Genomic DNA, 12,245 nt, shown 5'->3' on the forward strand with positions numbered 1-12,245 from the left:
CCTTTCAAATAGATTTAAAAAAAAGAAAGAAAGAAAGAAAGCCTTCTGGAAAATTGTGCTTTTTAGGGCTCAACTTATTTCCTTACATCCCACACTATTCTTTTTAGGAATGTTCCTCACCATACTTAAAATAATAGTATAAATCAATACCATCTTCCCTTCTGCAAAATGGAGACAGTCTCCAAACCTAACTTCACAGGGTTGTCATGGTATTGCTTGGGCAAACAGTAAATGAGCCAGAAATGTCAGTGGATATATACCTCTGTGTAACCACATACCTGACCCGGGAGCTACCGCCAGTCCCAACCCTTGAAGCCACTCACTTCCCTCTCTAGAGCGCTTTCGCTCCACACCATAATTCAACAAGGGGCGCAACGCGCGCCTACTCGTCGCGCACGCGCAAAGCGCTCCGTTCCTCACAAAGAGCGCGGCAGGAGGGGGTCAGCGCAAGCGCTCTGTGTCTCTCCGAACATAACGTCATCATCCCGCCTCCTGGCCGAAGGAGGACAGCGCGACGCCTGCGCCCTGAGGACGTGAAGGACTTATTTCACGCCGCGGGCGGCGGTGACGCGATGACAGAAGAGGAGGAGGTGTTCGAGGAACGGAAGCCGAGAGGGGACTTGGGCGGAAGGGGACCAGGTCCAGGGCTGTGTTCGGGGCCTTGGCGGGGCTGGGGTTCCGATGTGGTCCCCGGAGCGGGAGGCCGAGGCGCCGGCCGGGGGAGACCCGGCGGGCCTGCTGCCCCCCGAGTGGGAGGAGGATGAGGAGCGCATGTCCTTCCTGTTTTCCGCGTTCAAGAGGAGTCGCGAGGTGAACAGCACCGACTGGGACAGCAAGATGGGCTTCTGGGCGCCGTTGGTGCTGAGCCACAGCCGCCGCCAGGGGGTGGTGCGCCTGCGTCTGCGGGACTTGCAGGAGGCCTTTCAGCGCAAGGGCAGCGTCCCGCTGGGGCTGGCCACGGTGCTGCAGGACCTGCTGCGGTGAGGGGCGGGCCCGGGCCGGGAGGGATGGGCGGCCGGCGGCCTGGGCTCGGGCTCGGACGGCGCGGCGTGCGGAGTGGTCAGCGGGCGGCGGCGGAGGCCGGGCTGTGGGTGTTTGGAGAGAGGAGCGGAGAGGGCCCGGGCAGATGTTGGGGGGCCCGAGAAGTCCTATTATGTGGCTTCCGGGCGGCGGGGCTAAAAGCAAGCCTGGCGGAGGTGGCGGTGATGTGTCTGGGCTGGGGTCCCGTTGTGTCCGATTTCGGGTGAAGCCGGGGCAGGAGGTCTCAGATCTGCAGGGTTTATCGACGGGCACAGCTGGGAAGAGGGCAGCGGTAGGGGAGAGGGCAGCCCCGGCCCGGGCCATGCGTCTGGCCCCTCTGACTTGCCCTTGATCGGGGCTGTGTGGAGCGCAGGGGACGCGACGGCGGGTGAGGGCTTTGTGGGGCATCTCGGGGCCCTGCAGGGGCCGTAGGTGAGAGGCTGGCCGCAAGCAGAGGGTAGCTCACAGAACAGCACTGTGCGGTCTGTACATGTCCGGCACACACCGTTTGGGCTGGCCAGGCGGAGAAAGAGCCCGAGTGGCCGATTCAGGTCACTTGGTCGGGTGTCCGCCGCAGGTTGCACCTGAGGACCCGGATGGGGCCACAGGTGTTCAGGGTGCTGAGTGCTTTGCACTTGAGCTGTGCAGGTGCTGAGCCCAGCCCCGCACGGGGCCTCCCTAAGTGCAGGAAGCAGGCAGTCAGCCCTGGTTTTGTTTCATTTTCCTCCCAGTTGTCTGCTTTTTCTGAGGCTGCTTTGCTGCGTTTGTCCCCCGCACCTTTGCACGGGGTGACACTGTGGCAGTCCATCCCGTGGGGCAGGGGGAGGGACGAGACCAGGGCTGCCGCTTCCAGCGTCTGGGACGCCCATCAGTTTGGCCAGTCACAAAATGCTGATGATCAGGGCGCCTAGGCTTGTTGTGGGGATTTGAAGACAGCCCTCAGCGCAGCGACTGGCCCAAGGTGTGCAGTCAGTAAATTGAGCTGCTCACGTTATTTCTGGTGCAGAGAAACCTGTACCTCCTGTCTCCACCCTAGCTGAGGGTCAGCGTTGGCCCAGGAGCCTTGTGTGCCTGTGGGCTGCGAGGGGGGCGCGGGCATTTTGCAGCCAGACAGATCATGGTTTGGACTTGGCCTTGCTCTTTTGCGGTCACTCCTTGTTCCTCATTAGTGAAGATGCCGCCGACCCCAGCTATCGTGCAGAGTTGTGATGAGGCTTGCAGCTGGAGTATCAAGTGCTGCTGCTCACAGCGGCAGCACACAGTAGGAGCCTCATAAATGGTCATGGGGAGCATGAACTTCGCCCGTGAGGGGTGGAACGGGACCTCGCATTCAGTGCTGCCACACGGCCTTCTCTTTGTCTCCTGCAGCCGAGGGGAGCTGCAGCGGGAGTCAGACTTCATGGCCAGTGTGGACAGCAGCTGGATCTCCTGGGGGGTCGGAGTCTTCCTGCTGAAGCCCCTCAAGTGGACCCTCTCTAACGTGCTGGGGGATAGCAAGGTCCCGGCCGAGGAGGTGCTGGTGGCCGTGGAGCTGCTGAAGGTGGGTGCTCTGAGGGCGGGGCCTGCGTGTCCTCTGGGGTGGGTAGCTGAATGCCTCCCAGGGCGCACTGCTCATGCCGCGTCTGTCAGACTCTCCCGTTTCAGGGCTGGTCCTCTGTCTGGAGTGGCCAGTGACGCTGATCCTTCCCTGGCGTTTGGAGGCCCGAATGGTGAGCCGCGGTGTAGGCAATGCTTTGCCTCCTGGATGAGGGTGTCTCGGGATTCGTGAGGACCACGTGGCTCTCAGCTGTGCCCCCCAGATCAGTGCAGGAGACCCAGCTTTTCTGCTGTCCGCCCGTGTCCCCTTGCTCATCTGGCTGCCCTCCGCCCTCCTCGCCCTTCTGCCTCCACAAGGCCCACTGGGGGCCTTGATCCCTTCCCCCGCTCAGGCAGCTTCCTCGGGGCCCGCTCTCCTGATGGCTGCACTGACTCCCTGCTCAGGACCCCAGCGCCTTTGCGTCTGCCGTGGTCCACACCAGGAGACACCCAGCAGATCCTCCCTGCTGGGCAGAGGCCCTGTGCCCGGACTTAGGGGCCCCCAGAGCCTCTGGTCTTCTCCCCTCTGTCTCATTCTCCTGCCTTGACTGCAGGCACTTCACTGAGCAGGTGAGTCTCCCGGGCCAGGCCTCCAGTATGCGGCCCTTCCACCTCGAGCTCAGCCTCCTCTGAGTCCATCTCTCCCTTGGCTCCGAGAGAGAAGTGTCTTCCCCTGTCCCCTGTGTGCTCTCGAGTCTGTCCCCTTGACCTATCAGGAGGCCTCTCACTCTGTGTGTTCCGTTTCCCTCCCATTTTTTTTAAAGATTTATTTATTTATTTATTTGAAAGACAGAGTCACACAGAGAGGAGAGGCAGAGAGGGAGAGAGAGAGAGAGCTCTTCCATCCACTGGTTCACTCCTCAACTGGCCACAATGGCTGGAACTATGCCAATCTGAAGCCAGGAGCCAGGAGCTTTCTCCAGGTCTCCCACGTGGGTGCAGGGACCCAAGCACTTGGGCCATCTTCTACTGCTTTCCCAGGCCATAGCAGAGAGCTGGATCGGAAGTGGAGCAGCCGGGACTTGAACCTGCACCCATATGGAATGCCAGCACTGCAGGCGGTGGCTTTACCCGCTGCCACAGCGCCGGCCCCTCTCTCCCATTTATATTCTCCTTTAGCCTGCACACACACTCAAGTTTTTCCCATCACATCACCTCTGCTATGTGCTTGGGCTCCTGCCTAGTCACTGCTCTCTCACTCTCCTTGACCAGCCTTTGTTGGCACCGCTGTCTCAGCCTCCACTCCACAACCCAGTGCAAACCTGCCCCAGCCCCAACACTGCACCAGCACCACCGTGGACAGGGTGTGGAGACTCTGTGTGTGTGTATGTGTGTCTGCAAAGTGGACTGGACACCAGGAGGCAGAAGGACACTGAAGACAGTAGTGCTTTTTTTCCTTTAAGATTTGTTTATTTGTTTGAAAGGCAAAAGTGACAGAGAGGGAGGGATAGAGAGAGAGCTTCCATCAGCTGGTTTACTCCTCAAATGGCTGCAGCACCCAGGGTTGCCAGACCAAAGCCAGGAGCCTAGAACTCCATCCAGCTGTCCCACGTGGGTGCAGGGACCCAAGTATCTGGGCCTCTTCTGCCACTTTCCCAGATGCACTGGCAGGGAGCTGGATCAGCAGTGGAGCAGCAGGGACTTGAATTGGTTCTGTATAGGATGCCGATGTCGCAGCCTGCAGCTTACCCACTGTGCCACAATGTGGCCCTTGTGGTTATTTTCGAGAGTTACAAACCAAGCCCAGCTTAGGGCCTTGTGTAGCCCAGGAAGCTTCCATGTAGCTGGAGCCAGCTCAGAATCACTCCCTCAGGAGAGTCACCCACGTTTCCTCACCTCCCTGGGCCCCAGCACTCTGGGTCTCAGATTGAGGCGGTCCCCAGGATCTACCTGGCTCCCCCTGGACCCCCGACCCTCAGGACTCTTCACTGAGCGCCACATGTTTCCTTGGGGTGCCTCTTCTCACCATGGTTATCCCCTAGCCAGTGCCTTGAGCTCCAGAGACTGCGGGATCGCTTGGAGGTCTGATCCGAGCTTAGGTCCTCTTTGCAGCCCCACACATCACCCCGTCTCCCACCTGGAGTCAGAGACGGACCCCTGACTCCCCACAGATGTGCTTTTGCACTCTTGAGCGCAAGGTGGAGACGGAGTGGGGGGAGGTGGAATTGTGTTGGGCTATCGTATTCGGGCAGAGAGACAAACCTTTGAGCCCTGCGGGGCACCAAACCATGTACTTCGTAGAAGTCGATCTTACGTATTTCCATGTTTGTCCTCTGTGCTGCTGGAAGGGAGGAGCTCCCTGGGCTCTGGGATCCCAGGAAGAGTCAGGCTGCATGGTGGGCAGTCAGCAAATCCTGGTTAAATGGGAGAGGACGTGGCGGCTTCCAACCAGGCACCTACACACATCTTCTGTTTCCTTTGGAAGTGGAATTGTCGCAGCATGCTGTTTTTTCTGTCTTTCTGAGATTGATGTATTTATTTGAAAGGCGGAGTGACCCGGCGGGGGAGAGAGAGAGGTCTTCCATCTGCTGGTTCACTCCCCAGATGGTCACAGCAGCCGGGTCTAGGCCAGGCTGGAACCAGAAACCAAGAACTCAGCCCGAGTCTCCCACGTGGCTGGCAGGGCCCAGGTACTTGGGTCATCAGAAGTGGAGCAGCCAAGACTCAACGTAGCACTCATGGGATGTTGGCTTTGTAAGTGGTGGCTTAGCCAACTGGGCCGGAACGCCAACCTGTTTTTTCTTTCCACTTCATTGTGAGCATCTTTCTAGGCCCTTCTCAGTGAGGTCTACTTCATTCTTGTTGACGGCTACACAGTAACCTGCAGACAGGCCACAGGTTATGCAACCATCTCCCCACAGATGGACGCGAAGTCATTCCATTTTCTCTCTCCATTTTGCCTTTACAAAAAAATGCTCCTTTAGCAGCATTGTGCATACATTTATTTAATGGAATTGATTTCTAGAAAGGCATATTTTCTTTCCAAGTTTTAACAAAAATTTCCAGATTACTTTTCAAAAGTTTGTACTAATGTACACTTTCATCAGACTGTCTCAGAGAGACTAACTAGGCTCCCAGTGTCTCTGTTAGCACCAGATAGCATCAGCCTTTTAAATTTTGCAATTTAATAGACCAAAGTGATTCTTCCTGTTTGTCTTTGATATTAATTTTTATTTTTTAAAATTGTTTTAGAGATTTACTGATTTGTTTGAAAGGCAGAGTTGCAGAGGCAGAGAGACAGGGCTTGTTCATCTGCCAGGGCGCTGGCCCCTTTGATATTAATTTGTAGAGTTCTTTCCATGGTAGAGATGGATACTTGCGAGTGTAACTTATTTGGTATGGGGGATGGAAGTATTGTTTCTCTGTTGCTGGCTGGCTTTTTATTTATGACACCTTTTAGTGTATAGAAGTTTTCATATCTCTGCAATCGGATTTCCCAGGATTTCATTTATGGTGACTGAATTTCTGGGCTTGCTTTGGAAAGCATCTTTTACCTCAAGCCTAATTGAATATTCTTCTGTATTTATTTTTTAAAAAAAATATTTATGTATTTATTTATTTGAAAGTCAGAGTTACACAGAGAGAGGAGAGGCAGAGAGAGAGAGAGAGAGAGAGAGAGGTCTTCTATCCACTGGTTCACTCCCTAATTGGCCACAATAGCCAGAGCTGCAACGATCTGAAGCCAGGAGCCAGGAGCTTCTTCCGGGTCTCCCACATGGGCGCAGGGGCCCAAGGACTTGGGCCATCCTCTACTGCTTTCCCAGGCCACAGCAGAGAGCTGGATTGGAAGAGGAGCATCCGGGACTCGAACTGGAGCCCATATGGGATGCAGGCACTGTAGGTGGTGGCTTTACCCACTATGCCACAGCACCGGCCCCTATTTGTCTGTATTTCTAAAATTACTTTGTACTTTCATTTTTTCAATTTACATGCCAACACTTGGGTATCTGTTTTTGTGTATTTGCAGACGGGACTGAGTTGTCTCAGTGGCTTGTATTGGCGTGGATGCCATTAGCCCGTTTGTGTGCCGGCATCCTCGTGCTCTGAATGCTGGAGCCGTCGCCTCTAGTGACACCCCTGGGCTCTGTCAGACTCCTGTGCCGCCTTTGACGCTTCCTCAGATCTCCCCTTGACTTTGCTTGCGTGACACTGCAGGTTCGCCTTGGCTCGCCTATCACTCCCTGGGTCTGTTTTGAGGGCCACTTGCTCTTCCTTCTGCCTGTCGGGCTCTCAGGGTCTTGATTCCCATCCGTACGTGGACGAGAGGACTTCCAGCTCTGGCTTCTGTGCGGGTGTCTCTTTGAGCTTCAGATTTGCGTATCCAGTCACCTGCTCTGCATATCGTGTTGGACATTCTCAGGTGTCACAAAGCAACATGATCAGAATGGCTTGCTTTGTCTTTGCTGTATTTTTGCTGCTAATTATTAGCGTCACATCTGCCAGTCCATCGCGCCAGAGCCTGGTCCCCTTTCTCCGTCAGCCCTGTACCCAGCTGCTAGGGACTGCCCGTCGTATCTTCTGCATTTTGCTTGGGCTCACCCCTTCTCTGTTCCTGCGGCCACACGTTCTCTTGTGCAGCTGCACGTCTTCTGCATAGAAGGTCTCCCTGCCTCTGCTCCCGGCTCGGCAGTGCGTCCTTTGTCGGCTCGTCAGTTCCCTTCGGTGCTGGCCTCCGCTTGCAGAGCAGAGCGTGACGTAGAAGACATCACGGCTTATACAGGACCGAAACGCTCCTGCCCCTCCCTGGCCTTCCACGTGGTAAACGCGCAGTGCGGACTCCTGTTTCCGTACACAGGGTGCACGATTGGCCCCTGCCTCAGCTGGTGCCTGGCTCCCACCTCAGAACTCTCCACAGCTGTCTTCCTCTGGATCTCCAGGCGTCTTGCCTGCGTCTTGCCTGCGTCTTCCCAGCCTCTTCCCTGCACCTCAGTACATATATCTGTGTGCGTGCATGCGGGGAAGAGTGGCGTCGCTTCTTGGAGCTGTTGCGTCTTGAGTCTCTCACTGGCTGACTCCCGCCTGTTGGCCACATGCTTTCTCCTGAGTCTTTATGGGCTCAGTGGTGTCCACGTCTGGAGTGGTATCGGAAGGGAATTAGATGTCAGCTCATCCCCCCTCTTGTGATCGTGAGAGGGACACTGAGAGGCTGGCCAGGGCAGGGTCACTCGGGCTGGGTGGCGTCGTGCCCACCCTCCAGGTCCTGCCCCGTTCCCCCACATGTCACTGCCTGCTTCTCCCCTGGAGCCCCAGGATATTGTAAAGTCCTTGAGGGAAGAGCCAGCGCAGGGCTGGCTGCAGCGTTTCCTGTACCGCATTTCAAACACAGTCCCCAGGCGTTCCCCCAGGTTTAGACAACACACACGCCTTTTCCTTCTGAAGCCACTGCTTGGGGCTGGTGTTACGGCTCAGTGGATTAACCTGCCAGCCTTGTGGTCAGCATCCGATACCAGAGCGCCCGCTCGAGCCCAGCTGCCGTGCTTCCGCTCCGGCTTCCTGCTAATGCGCCGGGGAAGCAGCTGGTCCTGCCACCCGTGTAGGAGACCAGCATGGAATTCCAGTCTCCTGGCTTCTGCCTGGCCCAGCCCTGGCCGTCGCCCCGTTTGGAGAGTGAACCAGTGAATGGTTCACTGTCTGTCTGTCCCTCCCTCTCTTCGCCCTGTCTCTCAAATACATAAATACATCTTTTAAAAAGAAGCTGCTGTGTGATGGGGGATGGGTCCGGGCGCCCGTGCTTGCCCTGCACGGTCACAGTCTGGGCTCAGCGCCAGGGCTCACTGGGGGCCCGCTTTGCTGCCCCGCAGGAAAAGGCCGAGGAGGTGTACCGCCTGTACCAGAACTCCCCGCTCTCCTCGCACCCCGTGGTGGCGCTGGCGGAGCTGAGCACCCTGTGCGCGAACTCCTGCCCGGACGAGCGGACCTTCTACTTGGTGTTGCTGCAGCTGCAGAAGGAGAAGCGAGTCACCGTGCTGGAGCAGAACGGGGAGAAGGTACGGCGGCACGGGGTGTCTGCCGGGGGTCCCGGCGTCTGCGGGAGGGGCTCAGTAACCACTCCCTGTCTCCAGATTGTCAAGTTCGCCCGGGGCCCACACGCCAAGGTCTCGCCCGTGAACGACGTGGATGTCGGGGTGTACCAGCTGATGCAGAGCGAGCAGCTTCTCTCGCGCAAGGTGGAGTCCTTATCCCAGGAAGCAGAGAGGTAACTGCTGCTGCCCGCGGGCCCTTCCCACCTTGGCCGGCCCTCGAAGCCCTGGTGTCTGTGTGGTGTTGGCTGTGTGCAGAAGCACTGATGGCCTGGTGCAGAACTCACGGGACACACTCTCATGGGGGAGGGTGAAAGGGGCCTGCTGGTTGGCCCGGGGTCACAGTGCTAATGCTGGCCGTACGCCCCCCATGCCTGCTGCCAGGCGGCCAGCGTTTGTCATGCCAGGCGTTGTCTTAGGGACTGGAACCCAGCAGTGAGCGTGTCTCCACCTTCGCAGGGGTTTCGCTCGGGGACCCCTGCTCCTGCCCCTGGATGACTGCAGGAGAGCCCTAGAAACCGTCTCTGAGAAGGGCGCCCGCAGGTGCTGAATGAGAACTGGAGTGAAACCCAGTCGTGTCAGAGGCGAAGTCATTACAGTGTGGGAATTGATTGCTTTCCTCCCGCCATGGGAAGAGGCATGCAGGGGCCTCGCTGGCTTCCCACACGCGCACGCCCGAGCCTGCGTCATGGCGGGCTGCGTGAGCTGGGCTGTGGACGCCCAAGCATTGTGTTCTTGCCTTAGGGTGGAGTGGGTTTGATCTTCACATTGAAACCCCTAATGAGTGCCGCTCTGGGGGGCCCTCCAGGACCCGCTCGCCCCATCCCATGGCCCAGTCGCCTTGACCCACCCCTTTGTGTCACAGGTGTAAAGAAGAAGCCCGCCGGGCGTGCCGAGCAGGAAAGAAGCAGCTGGTGGGTTCTCAGCCCCTCCTGCCACAACGCAGTGTGCAGGCTGGGAGGGCGGGGCCCTGCAGCTTGGCGAGCAGCCTGCTTGGTGCTCGGGGGGAGCAGGGTCTTGGGCGTTGCAGGCACCCCAGCCTGTTTTACTAAGGAGAGGGAAGAGGCCGGGAGTGCCCCCTGGGCTGCTCAGTCCGGCCCTGACCTGACTCTCCCTGCCCTCCTAGGCGCTGAGGTCTCTGAAGGCCAGGCAGCGGACGGAGAAGCGCATCGAGGCCTTGCACGCCAAGCTGGACACCGTGCAGGGCATCCTGGACCGCATCTACGCCTCCCAGACAGATCAGATGGTAGCCGCTCCCTGCCCGGCCCCGCCCTGGCTCCAGCAGGCGCCGCTCAGCCCCGCCAGGGCTGTGCTGTGGGGAGGAGACCTGGGCTCTTTGAGGATGTGACTGGGGTTGCCTTCGCTGTCCTTGTCAGGGGGTTTAGCCTCAGCGGACGCTGGGTGAATTGAGCTCGGGTGGCCAAAACCTCCAACGCGATCTCTGGGAGATGAAGCCATGTGGCCTGTGTTTTCCCACATGGTCGCCATCTGAATCGGTAACTGCTTCCCTTCAGGTGTTCCACGCCTACCAGGCTGGGGTGGGCGCCCTGAAACTCTCCATGAAGGACGTCACCGTGGAGAAGGCGGAGAGCCTCGTCGACCAGATCCAGGAGGTACAGGGAGGGGCCCGTGGACTTCGTCCTCCTTTCCCAAACTTGACTCATGCCCTTGGGAGCCTGAGGAAGCTTCCTCTGAAGCCAGGACAAGTTTTCCCCTTAGGACTGGGAGGTGCTCAGGGGCTCCGTTCCTGGGTCAAGGCCTTGCTGGTCTCTTGCAGCTGTGTGACACCCAGGATGAAGTTTCGCAGACTCTGGCTGGTGGGGTGACCAATGGCATAGGTGAGTGGAGAGTACGCTGCTGCCTTTGTTTCTAAGGGCACTCCACGTCCTTGTGCTGTGCTGGCTTTGCACTTGCACTTGCTCTTCCTGGCGCAGGCCAGCCTGCCCCGCCCTGGCCTCTGCTGGCCACTCATCTGCAGGAGCAGCTGGGGGAGTTTCTGTTTCCTCCTTGGTAGGCTGGGCTGAGCCCCCCACCCCCAGATCAAGGACAGGGGGAAGCAGAGCCCCTTCCGTGGGACTGTGTGACAAAGTAGACCTCCTTGATGGCTTGGCTCTGCGTGGGGACAAGTGACTGCCTGAGCTTCCCCCTCTCTGTCTGGCGCAGGTGCTGTCCCCGGCCTGCAGGTCGTGTCCTCACGTGGCCCTGTCTTTCCAGATTTCGACAGTGAGGAGCTGGAGAAGGAGTTGGACATCCTCCTTCAGGACACCACCAAAGACCCTCTGGAGCTGCACGACAGCGCCCCCAAGCCGCTTCCCGCCAACAGTGTGCCTCACCCTCGGATCTCGGACGCCGAACTTGAAGCCGAACTGGAGAAACTGTCCTTGTCAGAGGGAGGTATGGCTCTCTTTCCCAGCCCTGCTGGTGGCCTTGAGGAGCCAGGCACTGAGCTGACGCAGGTCAGCCCACTGTGCCCAGCTCAGGGTCCTGTGAGGGGGTGGGGGTCGGCGTCGATGTGAGGACTTGGTCCCTGAGCCACCGGGGTGCCTCTGGCCTGGAGATCTTCTCTAGTAGTGCCCGGCCATTTCTTTTCCTTGCAGGTTTGGTCCCAAGCAGTAAATCTCCAAAAAGGCAATTGGAACCGACTCTCTAAAGCCATTATAGGACCCTCGTGTGAAAGAGACAAGCTTGTGTGTGTGTACATAATTATTTAAAGGAGAAGCTTTGGGATTTGGTTGGGAAGAGGAGGAAGGAGACCCGCTCTGGTTTACCTGGCTGCTGCCCAGCGAGCCTCCACCTGGTCCAGGACAGACCGGGCCTGCGCCAGCCGCACCGTGGCGCACCTGCCTTCTCAGCTGTACCGTGCCAGGATCTGCACAGCTGCGTGTGCCCGTGGTCCCCACCGCCTGCACTCCTCGTGGGTGTCGTCTCCCCCCCAGCTTCCCTGCAGCCAGTGATGGAGGAGACGTGCAGCTGGGCCAAATCAGAACCAGTCTCCCCGCCCCGCCCTGCCCCGCCCCCCACGGTTTTGAAAGGCATTGAGTCTGTCAGTAATGTCACTTAAACAGCTTACCCTGCTCTGCTCTGTTTCCATTGGTTATGGGATTGAGAATCAAACACTCGAGAGTTTTCTTCAGAAGATTCGAGAGCTGCCCCGTTATGGAGAAACATGCTCTTTCCCTAAGGTCAGTTGTCCAGACGTCCAGGTATTCAGAACACAAGGTCACCCCTGCGAGGCTCAGAGTCCAGGCGGTCGGAGGCTGTGTGCCTGGTGCCACTGCCTCTTCCATCTTGTGCGGAAGAACACCTGCTCCCAGCGTAGGGTCGCTCTCGGGCTTCTGAGCTTCAGCAGGGACAGGTCCTGGTGACCACAGGGCCCCAGGGTGGCCAACCCCAGATCCCGCTGTACAGAGGCCCAAGTTTTCCTTGGGCCCCTCGTGGAATCACTTCGTGTAAAAGTTGTGTGCGCTTCCCAAGACAGGCCGCACAGCACGCCTCCCCTTCCTGCGCGTGGCCACGGCCAGCTCCTGTGTGTGGGTGGGGAAGCCTTTCACCTGTTGCCCGCCCTCAGGGCCAGGGCTCTGAGCCAGGATGTGCAATAGAAGCAGCAGGCGTGGCGTGCTGCCGGACGTG

At 58.2% G+C, this 12,245-nt stretch overlaps 1 protein-coding gene across 3 annotated transcripts; it reads left to right on the plus strand.

The window, feature by feature from the left end:
• The first annotated feature begins 565 nt into the window (after positions 1-565).
• Positions 566-11,690, plus strand: CHMP7 (charged multivesicular body protein 7). Of its 3 annotated transcripts, none has more exons than XM_002723380.5 (10): positions 566-980; positions 2,389-2,560; positions 8,397-8,582; positions 8,658-8,791; positions 9,481-9,529; positions 9,742-9,861; positions 10,130-10,228; positions 10,393-10,453; positions 10,830-11,009; positions 11,213-11,690. In XM_002723380.5, the coding sequence occupies exons 1-10, from the start codon at positions 682-684 to the stop codon at positions 11,263-11,265; spliced, it is 1,353 nt and encodes a 450-aa protein (XP_002723426.2). In that variant the 5' UTR covers positions 566-681; the 3' UTR covers positions 11,266-11,690. The 3 variants fall into 3 exon arrangements, with proteins under 3 accessions (XP_002723426.2, XP_069903271.1, XP_008249967.2); XM_008251745.4 differs by having other exon boundaries at positions 578-810; XM_070047170.1 differs by lacking the exon at positions 10,393-10,453.
• The last annotated feature ends 555 nt before the right edge of the window (positions 11,691-12,245 follow it).

The sequence above is a fragment of the Oryctolagus cuniculus genome, chromosome 8, assembly GCF_964237555.1.
Source record: "Oryctolagus cuniculus chromosome 8, mOryCun1.1, whole genome shotgun sequence".
Classification (NCBI taxonomy): Eukaryota; Metazoa; Chordata; class Mammalia; order Lagomorpha; family Leporidae; genus Oryctolagus; species Oryctolagus cuniculus.